The following is a 10,960-nucleotide window of genomic DNA, read 5'->3' as shown; positions in this document are numbered from 1 at the left end:
TTCATCTCAAAAGGTCTCCTCAGGTGAAGTCTGGGGCACATCTAAAGTAGGTGACCAATCCTGAACGAGTCTACTTGGAATCCTACTCAGGTCGATTCCATGGGGCTTCCTCCTCCAGGGAAAGTGTTCTTGGGATTCTGAGGTACGAGCTTTGTGGAGTAACTTTAAGACGGTGTAATCCACCCATGAAAGGCTTATTGTACAGAGATTCTAAACCACACAAATCTCTTGAGGCCAGCCATGTGCTCGAATCTGGTCTTCAACGGCCCTGTTCACACGAGACGTTTTGGGCCGGGAGAGGGACGGATCGGGGCCGGAGCAAACGGGCGCGATCCCACAGCAACATCTGGGAATCGTGCTGCGCCCGTTCCCAATCCGCCCCTCCCGGCCAAACCCCGCAGCAATGGTTCTTTCCGAAAGGCTGAATCACTGCTGGCCGTGGGATCACTGGCGCGTCTTTCCGCCGGCGCATCCCCGGCCCCCGGCCGTACTGCGCATGCTCGAGCATGCACAGTTCAGCAGCCTCCCCCTCCCAATCGTCTCTTCCTCCCTGGCATCTGATCGTGCCGGGGAACAACGGCGCCGCGGCTCAGGGGATCGTGGGATCCCGCTGCGGCGTCTCTTTTTTGGTGCGGCTTTTAAAAGCCGCACTTTGGCCAGTGTTTTCCCTGCCGTGTGGCAGGGGCCTATATAATTCTGAGGGCTTCACAAGCTCAGTGAAAGAACAATATCGAGAGTCTTTATCCATTTACAGCGGGGTCACCAACCCTTTTGAACTTGTACGAATCATTAAAATTCTGACACGGCATAGTGGGTGCAAGCCACAAAATGGCTGCCGCCAGAGGTGGAGCTAGCCACAAAATGGCTGCCGCCAGAGGTGGAGCTAGCCACAAAATGGCTGCAGCCAGAGGTGGAGCTAGCCACAAAATCCCTGCCACACCCTTCCTTCTGTCACACAGTGAAGTTCATTGTGCTGTGGTAGCAACTGCTACCAAAGCAAGGGGGAAAAAAGTAAATATCTGCAAGCCAATCAAATCTCCAGTGGCTGATCAGAAGCCTTGCTGGGGGAAAACCCTACCTGACCCGCCCCGCTTTCTAAAGACACTTGGTGGGCACGAGGAAAGCTGCCCACGGGCGCCATGTTGGGGACCTCTGAGTTAAAGCATCATTCACCGAGTTACGTTGTTTCCCCCCCAGTCAAACGAAGAATCATACTTACATATTCAGTCTCCTGCTTGGACTCTGAAGAGAAATTCAGGGTGTCTGTGCTCTGTGAATCGTACTTGTAACGCTGGGTATTTTTGGTTTGCTCTTTCCTGATGATGTCTATTTTGGTGTAGTGGGCATGCGACTTGGAATCCGACACCCTGTGCGTGTTGGGGACAGACTGATTCTCTGTGCTGCTGAAGTTCTGGTCCTCCTCTGAATCGCTGGAGTTGCCTTCAAGGGGAAAAAAAAACACAACAGACCGGTCAATAAAATTGAGTTAGACCCAACTAGAGATTCCCTTGCTCGAAAGCCAGTCGAGTCCGACTCTAGGGTTGCGGTGCTCATCTCCGTTTCAAAGCCGAAGAGCCAGCGCTGTCCGAAGACGTTTCTGTGGTCATGTGGCCGGCATGACTTAACACCAAGGCGCACGGAACGCTGTTCCCTTCCCACCAAAGTGGTACCTATTTATCTACTTGCAATTTCTTGCTTTCGAACTGCTAGTTTGGCAGGAGCTGGGGCCAGAGACGGGAGCTCACTTCGTCATGCGGCACACTCGGGTCTCGAACTGCTGAACTACCGACCTTCCACGGATTGGGGCTGCAGCAAACGGGTGCGATCCCACAGCAACATCTTGAGCCACCGCAGCTCCTGGACCCCACTACTTGCTAATAATAATCAACAACTGCTTGTCCACGTGCTTCCTCTGTTGTGGCCACCACCTACCCCTCCCCTGGCCTTTCGCAAACTTGCGAAACGGATCTATTCAAGAGGGCTCTTCTGTGCAGGCAACAGAGTCGCACTGCGCAAAGTGGTTTTTCAAACTTGCCTGGATAAATGATTACAGACTGTGATCTATACTGCTGCATATAGCTGATTGCAAGTAGGATCCTACTTAAGTGATTGCTGTACCACTTACATGCATCATGTGAACGCTTATGCTATGCTTTGGTTCTTTCTGGTGGTTCCGGATTTCTAAAATCCTAACGCAATGGTTATTGCATGACCCATTTTGTTGAACGTCCTGACCAGTGTTCCCTCTAAGCTGAGTTAGTGTGAGCTAGCTCACAGTTCTTTAGCCTCTGGCTCACACATTTTTGTCTCAGCTCAGGAAGGAGGGCGCCAGAGCAAACTAATTTATGCAATAGCCAAATCACTTGCTCACAGCTTTAACGCCAGTAGCTCACAAAGTAGAATTTTGGCTCACAAGACTCCACAGCTTAGAGGGGACATTGGTCCTGACTCACTATACACCTTGAGTCCCCGGAAGAAAGGCGGAATATACATCACCTGAATAAATACAGACAAAATACACTTTTGCCTTTAAGAAATCTTTCAGAAGATGACTGTATTTCCTAGCTGGATCCCATAGGGAATGTTACAGATCAACAAGCACGCACACAAAATCACTGGTCCCTACCAAGAAGAATTCTGACTGAGGGAAAACATCAAGGGGAACAGCGGAGATGAAAAGGAACAAGAAAAGAACAAAGAAACTGCACAAACCTGGGCTAATTTCAGACATATATATACCATTACTGGCTACCTCGGCCACAATGCTTACACCGGCCACTTCTTCTGGAGTAGCCTGGTGAAGTAAGCGACTCTATTTTAGAAGAAGTGGTTTGCCAACAGCACCCTCAAGTATCATATAGACAGCTGGATCTATTTCCTGAACAGAAAGCGTTCACTGTCTTCCCGGCTGAAGAGACCTAGTGACTTTTTCAACCTATCATTCCACCGTTATTATTGGGTACTGGGAGCTTGTGTATCTTGTGCTTATATTTAGACCTTTGAAAACGCTCCTATAAGCTCTAAATTGATTTGTTTTCTCAGTCGTAATTTTTAAACCACGGGCAACGGAGCGACTCGGCTTCTCTCGTGTCTGGAGGCGCACTTCAGTTTCCCACCGGGAGAGGGCATCATGCACACTGGTCCTGATTCCTTTTGAAAGCCAGAACCCAGATCGGAAAAACCCAGCCAGCAACTTTACCAGTGCAAACCCTGTACAGAAAACACAACCCGTTCGAAGTGATCTGTTCCTGACTAAATAACAACCGACTCTTTGCACAAAAAAGAACCGTTGTAGCATTATTATCTGTGACGGCTATGAATAAGAACTGTACTTTCTCTCTGCTATGGGATACGAACAATACATCATATTTTCTTACCTACACACTCCAGTTTACTTGAATGGGTATTATTACGAACCACTGCTGCAGTTGTTAACCTCAGCTTTCACAAAATTTGCTGAATAACGTCACACCTGATGGTACCTAGCATTTAATTCATAGTTGGCAACATAGCTGTGCTATGGTTGTGGTAGTCAAAGGTAAAGGTAAAGGTTCCCTTGCTCGAAAGCCAGTCGAGTCCGACTCTAGGGTTGTGGTGCTCATCTCTGTTTCAAAGCCGAAGAGCCAGCGCTGTCCGAAGACGTTTCCGTGGCCATGTGGCCGGCATGACTAAACACCAAGGCGCACGGAACGCTGTTACCTTCCCATCGAAGTGGTACCTATTTCTCTACTTGCAATTTCTTGCTTTCGAACGGCTAGGTTGGCAGGAGCTGGAATTAGAGACGGGAGCTCACTCCGTCATGCGGCAACTCGGGTCTTGAACTGCTGTACTACTGACCTTCCACAGCCTGCAGTTCAGCGTCTTAACCACTTGAGCCACCACAGCTTATTTGATTTTTGCTATCATCCATCTATCCTTATATCCATCCATCCTTCTATCCATCCATTTATCATATTAAATGTCACCAGTTTGTTGTAGTGGTTAAGTACGCGGACTCTAATCTGGGAGAACTGGGTTTGATTCCCCACTCCTCCACTTGCAGCTGCTGGATGACCTTGGGCAAGCCATAGTTCTGACCAGAGCTGTCCTTGAAAGGGCAGTTCTTGAAAGAGCTCTCTCAGCCCCGCCTACCTCACAGGGTGTCTGTTGTGGGGAGGGGAGGGGAAGGGAGTTTGCAAGCCACTCTGAGACTCTGAGTGAAGGGCAGGGTAGAAAACCAATCTTCTTCTTTCTCCCCAATGGGGGCACAAAGTGGCTTACATTCCTCTCCCCTCCTCCATTTTTGTTCTTCACAACAACCTTGTGAAGTAGGTTAGGATGAGAGTGGGTGACTGGCCCAAAGTCACCCAATGAGCTTCCACAGTGGGGCTTCGAACCTGGGTCTCCAAGCTGCTTGTTCAACACTCTTAACCACTATACTACACTGGCTCTCAGTTAATACACTGGCTGTGAGTTACTAGTTTAAAAAAAAACATGTTTCATAAAAGCGGTGTTTTAAAATACGGGCAGGCGTGGTGTTTCCATAAGAGGCACGACTTTACCTTGTTTTCCTTTTCCAGGGTAACTGCAGTCAACTGCCACATCTTAGGAGTATTTTTTTTAAGTTAGTATCTCTTCAGACCATCTGGAGGCCTGCCTTTCAGCACGCTGGCTGGAGACCACCAGTGGCACTAACCCAAGGACTCTGCGGTCCCTAAGCCCGTGGGCAGGACTCAGGGGTCATTTCCTGCAGAAGCGCACAGGAGCAGAGCTCCGGCAGTAAAGAGCCCAGGGGGCGGGCACATGCAACAAGCCCCACCCCTTGCTCCCAGCAGCCCTCAGTCAGAGCAAGAAGCAGCCAGGTAAGTTGCAGAGCTCCCCCCACCCCGGTCCAAAACAGTTCAGTGGCACAGTGGCACCTTTAAGGCCAAGGTTTATTCAGGTACAAGCTCTCCCTCCTCTGCGAGGACAGATCTGCACGCCCCCCCCCCCAATAGCTAGCAATCCAAAACAGTCCAGTGGAGCCTGAGCGGTGGGTGTTGCCTTCTGACACACTTCCGGTGATGTCAGGGTGTGTGGCATATGCAAATAAGTTATGCTAATGAGCTCCTGCACCTCTTTTTCCACAAAATGACCCCTGCTCTAGACTAACTTCTAAGTCTGACCACCAATGCTGATAGTAAAACCGAGAACAAGGTCTTTATTCAAAACACTCAGCAGGCCAAAAGATTTAGCACTCTGGGTCAAAGTTCAGGCATTACAGTTGGAATAGAGCAAGTGGGAAAGGACCAAAGCTAGTCTTCAACTGTGTCACTGGTTGTCACCCACGGACACTATTGGCAAATAAATCCCAATTTCCAATGCATACATGGTTAGAGGACGCAGATTGAACGGGTTTCTATTACATGTTTCTGCGACGTTCAAACTTTTGACATGCCTCTTGAAATCTGTCCTCATAGTCATTTCCCTAGCAAATGGCTATCCCAGGCCAGAATTTTAAAAACATGGTGACTCGCTTAGCAGATTTTTTTTTACAAGCATCCCATGTTTGAGCTCCTGCACCTCTTTTTCCACAAAATGACCCCTGCTCTAGACTAACTTCTAAGTCTGACCACCAATGCTGATAGTAAAACCGAGAACAAGGTCTTTATTCAAAACACTCAGCAGGCCAAAAGATTTAGCACTCTGGGTCAAAGTTCAGGCATTACAGTTGGAATAGAGCAAGTGGGAAAGGACCAAAGCTAGTCTTCAACTGTGTCACTGGTTGTCACCCACGGACACTATTGGCAAATAAATCCCAATTTCCAATGCATACATGGTTAGAGGACGCAGACTGAACGGGTTTCTATTACACATTTCTGCAACGTTTAAACTTTTGACATACCTCTTGAAATCTGTCCTCATAGTTTCCCTAGCAAATGGCTATAAGAGGCCAGAATTTTAAAAACATGGTGACTCGCTTTGTAGATTTTTTTTTTTACAAGCATCCCATGTTACTTGTGCAGATTCCAAGAACACTTTAGCATTATTATTAGATAACAACTGATTTAATTTACGGAATCTGTCCTATAAAGATATCCAGGGCTTTTTTTGTAGAAAAAGCCCAGCAGGAACGCATTAGCATAATAGGCCACACCCAACAGCAGAAACCATTAGCATATTAGGCCACACCGCTGACAGCACAGCTCATTAGCATAATAGGCCACACTCCACATGTTACCAGAAGTGTGGTCATCCAACCACACCCACCTTTTGCTTCTTATTCTGTTTTTTGTTGTCAAAACCCTGGGCTTTTTTTGTAGCAGGAACTCCTTTGCATGTTAGGCCACACACCCCTAATGTAGCCAATCCTAATGAGTGTCTGCTGTTAGGTGTGGCCTATTATGCTAATGAGTTCCTGCTGGGCGTGGCCAACTCAGGAGTCAGCCGGAACTCCGTTCCTGCCCAAAAATAGCCCTGAAGATATCTTAAATCATTCCAAAATGCTTTTCCCCCCCTTTAAACTCCAATTCCAAACACATTAAAATATGCCTCTCTGAATAGGCAGGCCTTTATAAAGCTAAGAGCTGTTTCAATGGCATCCCCTTGTTTTATACAATCTTTGCCAAGGTGAATGACATATCCACTCCGAGTCGGGGGGGGTGGTGCTTATCAAAGCAGCCTCTCCCTTTAGGGGGTTTTATTTCTTCCTTTGGGGGGGGGGGGGGGGCTTGGGGGGGGGGGGGGTGTGTGTTAAACCATCTGAATACCAAAAGGCCCTAACCTATATTACTGCAGTGACCTAATTCTGCCACCTGCACAATTAGCTGGGGGACTCTTGTGATCTAACAGGGGGGTGGAATGGATACATAACACTGCATGAAAGGGACAATGCAGCAGTTGCTAAACATTCTGCTTTCAAGAACTGGGATTTATAGGGGAATGTTGTTAGTCCTTAAACAGGAAGGCAGTACATCTGGCACTGCTCTTTACCCTTGTTGCCTTTGGATTTGTAGCCTGCCTCATGGGGTAGGTTATGAAAAGCAGGAACATGGCCAGTCAGGGTTGCCAAGTCTCCCTTCCCACCGGAGGGGGGTGGGTGGAATTGGGGGGGGGGAAGTAGGGTTACCAGCGCCAGCTTGAGAAACTCCTGGAGATTTGGGGACGGAGCCTGGGCAGGACAGGGACCTCAGTGGCGTACAATACCATAAAGTCCACCCTCCAAAGCAGCCATTTTCTCCAGGAGAGCTGATCTCTGTAGTCTGGGAATGAGCTGTAATTCCGGGGGATCCCCAGGTCCCACCTGGAGGCTGGCATCCCTACTGCCAATGGCCACCCTAGTTAGGCCCCGGTCACACGGCAAAGTTGCCGCGGGAGAGGCACGGAATGTGGGTGGATTATCCAGGTGTGATCACACCCCAACATCTGGGAAGTGGAGCGCACCCGTGGCTTACCGCCGACAATGCGAGTTAAAAAACGAGTACCTCCAAGGTACTAGGAAACGTTTGCCACGGGCTGCCTCCAGACTCCCGTGGTGTGATCGCGCCGGAGCGCGGCATTCCCCTCTGGTCCCTCGTTTACCCACCGGCGCCGAGGGAAGGACCCGTGGTGTGCCGCCGGCGCATCTGATCGCGTAATCGCGCATCAAACTGCGCCGGGGCAATTAGCCACGCCTCCCCCCCTCATGATTCCGGCCTGTGTGACCAGGGCCTTAATTTCAAATGTAAGTAGTTGTTTGAACACAGGCGGGGCCAGCTTTCTAAGCCCCACCCCCCACATGAGAGGCCGTGGCTCAAGGGCAGAGCCTCTGCTCGGCAGGCAGGAGGTCCCAGGTTCAATCCCTGGCACCTCCAATGAAAGGGATCAGGTAGTAGGTGATGGGAAAGACCTCCATCCGAGACCCTGCAGAACGGCTACAGATCTGAGTGAAGGCAGCGGAAAGCTTGGCTTTGTCTTTAAAAAAAAGGCTTCCTTTCCAGTTGCCACCATGCAGGAGGAGTCATGCATTTATAACAGATAACATGTCATGGAATGACAGCCAGCGGGGTGTAGCAGTTAAGAGTGCTGGACCAATAGCTGGGAGACTCAGGTTCGAAACCCCACCTGTGCCCTGGAAGCTTGTTGGGGGACCTTGGGCTACTCACATGCTCTCAGCCCAGCCTACCTCACAGGGTTGTGGTGAGGATAAAACGGAGGCAAGGCGAACCATGTAAGCTGCTTTGTGCCTCCACCGGAAGAGAAGCAGGAGACAGATGCGTTCAACGAAAACAAGTAAAAGCAAAGATGTCGTTTCGCTGCAGGGACTAATGCCAGAGTAGACCAACTCCCAACCTTCTTGCTGTTCTGAGAAAATGTATTTTAAAAAAAAAGAAAAGAAGGAAGTCGTTCCCACCATCAGTGAGAGAATTCCCTCTGAAGTGGGTTCCTCCCGCAACTCATCTCGCCGGTGGGGACTGGCTTTTGAACAGAACAGTCCTGCAACTAAGAAACTGTCTTTAGCCGCTCCTTTCTAAAGTCACAATTCTCAGTTCCCTTTAAAGACAAAGCTCAGTTTTAAAACCACCCCTTGGGTGCATCAGCATCACCTATGATCGCTTCCCATACAGCAGAGCGGAAGTTCTAAGGACTCTCCCAAGGTTGTCACGTCCCACCCTACTCCCTGGGGGCTGGCATCTCAATAAAGCTGACATACGACCCGGCCTGCCTATATTAGCACACTGTTGTGCTTCAGTCCGCCACTTTCCAAAGCCCTCTGCCGTTTCCCCCCCTCCCTTTCCTCTCCCACTTTCTAGGAACTTCACAAACAAATCGTTTGGATATAATTTACTGAGCTGGCAAAGCAGTTTTTGCCAAGTCATTCATTCCTCCAGGAAGGCTCCTGAGACTGTTAGCGGCCTCTGCCTTATTCCCAGCTTTGGGGGAGAAGGATTCGGAGGCATGTGACCCCCCCCCCCATACTAGAACTTTAAAAATATATATATTATCCAGAGTTTGACAGAATTGCACAAAAGACTGTGAAGAGTCATTTTTAACAGACAAGGAATCGATTCTTTTCAGACCAAACAAGCTTTTGTTAGAACCATTTCACTGTTTCACATACATTCTATTCCCTTCCCCCCTCCAAACCAAGGGACATTTTACACCTGGATCTCTCTCCTCCCTGCCCCATTTTAACACTGAATTCAAGTAAAGCGTTTTGGCAACACATGCACATCCCCCCCCCAAACTGAGTTGTCCCCAGGATATTTTAGACATGAACACAAACAGAACACCAGGTGGTGATACTGCAGAGTAAACTTTACACACTCTCCGAACAGCAGGGGCTGAAGTTGCACAGGAAGTCACACACACCCTCATCAGCAATGAACACAGCAAAGACCAATGCATGCGCGTGCGCAGAGGCACACACAGACACACACACAGAGAGAGACAAGCAGTAGCTGGATCCAAGAATCACTGATAAGAACAAACAAGCAAAGTTTGAGTTCAGTGGCTACTTTACGACCAACGGAAGTTTAATTCTGGGTCGAAGTTTTTGTGTGCACGCACGCTTCTTCACCTGACGTGTGCCTGCACACGAACGCTGAGACCCAGACCCAGAATTAAGACTTTATTAGTCTTAAAGGTGCCACTGGACTCAAACTTTGTTCTGTTGCTTCACACCAACAGGGCTACCCACCTGATAAGAAGGTCTACTAACTCTGTCAAAGACTATTTTGCAGAGCGGCGGATACTGATCACATACCCACATATGTGCCTCAAGAGCTGAAGCTGCGCGGGAATTACATGTACACACGCAGGGCTTAAAAGTGCACAGGAAGTCACACACCTGCGCAACGGTAAAGCTTAGAAGTTTCTAAGTTATTTCACTCACCCTGCAGAGAAACTATTGCCTGCACAAACACAAAAGAGAGATCTACGTTTAAGGGAGCTGTTAGACAGGGGCAATGCTTGTACACTTGGGCAATACACATCCTTAAAGTGTATAATGTTGCACAGTGCGCAGAACACTCTCTTTACACACACACACACACACACACACACAACTTCTTTGTATAGCTACCCCCACATGTTGGGAGACCCAGGCTTAATATTTCTTTATCTGGCTATTTATACCCTGCTTTCCTCTCCACTGCCCCCCCCGCCAAAGCTGTTTTCCTCTTCACTACTGTATCCTCACAACAGCCCTGTGAGGTAGGAGAGGTAAGACTGTGCAACTGGCCCAAGATCACCCATCCAGCTCCCACAGCAGAGTGGAGATTCCAACTCGGGTCTGCCAAACCCACCACTGCCCTCTGCCTAGGTGACTGTGGACTACTCTGTTGGCCTTACCTACCTCACTGGGTTGTCGTGGGGATGCAAAAGGAGGAAGGGGAAAGAGCGTACACCACCATGGAAAGCAACTCAGAGGAAAGGCGAGAGACAAGGAGGTACGGAACAAAGAAATACTCCCCCCCACGCCCCCTTCGCTGACCAGCTTAGGGTCGCCAGCCTCCAGGTGGTGCCTGGAGACAAACCCCATGCCTGGAGCTCCCCGGGGCCAATTTTAAACTCGATTTTTCAGGGGTGCAGGGGCCTCGTCCGGATCGGGACCCGAGAGCAAAAGCAGGAACAGTTCTCCCCCCCCCCCCCCGGCAGCCAGGAAGGACGGTGCGAGCGGGAAAAGCGAAAGCCCACCCCCTCCTGGCGTTGCCAACCTCTCAGCGGGGGCCTGGAGACCTCCGGGAATCACAACAGCTCTCCAGACCAATGTTCTACTTTGTGAGCTCCTGGCATTAAAGTTGTGGGCGAGCTATTCGGCTGCCGCATCAATTAGTTTGCTCTGGAGCCCATCCCTTCCTGAGCGAAGGCAAAAGTGTGTGAGCCGGAGGCTAGGAAACGGTGAGCTAGCTCAGACTCACTCAGCTTAGAGGGAACACTGCTCCCGACGCCGGAGGCCCATCCCACTGGAGGCCACGGCTGCTTCGGAGGGTCTCCTCCAGCGAGGTCCCTCCCGCCCTCC

At 49.7% G+C, this 10,960-nt stretch overlaps 1 protein-coding gene across 1 annotated transcript in view; it reads right to left on the bottom strand.

The window, feature by feature from the left end:
• The window catches only part of IGFBP3 (insulin like growth factor binding protein 3), a 55,266-nt gene that overhangs the window by 42,756 nt on the left and 1,550 nt on the right, over window positions 1-10,960 (bottom strand). The window contains exon 2 of the mRNA XM_015405596.1: window positions 1,220-1,440. Coding sequence (XP_015261082.1) covers window positions 1,220-1,440 — 221 coding nt within the window. The remainder of the gene's footprint in view (window positions 1-1,219; window positions 1,441-10,960) is intronic.

This window comes from Gekko japonicus, unplaced genomic scaffold (assembly GCF_001447785.1).
Source record: "Gekko japonicus isolate JY-2015 unplaced genomic scaffold, Gekko_japonicus_V1.1 scaffold3129, whole genome shotgun sequence".
Classification (NCBI taxonomy): domain Eukaryota; kingdom Metazoa; phylum Chordata; class Lepidosauria; order Squamata; family Gekkonidae; genus Gekko; species Gekko japonicus.
Note: the sequence above shows the minus strand (reverse complement) of the source record. Positions and strands in the feature narration are given on the sequence as shown.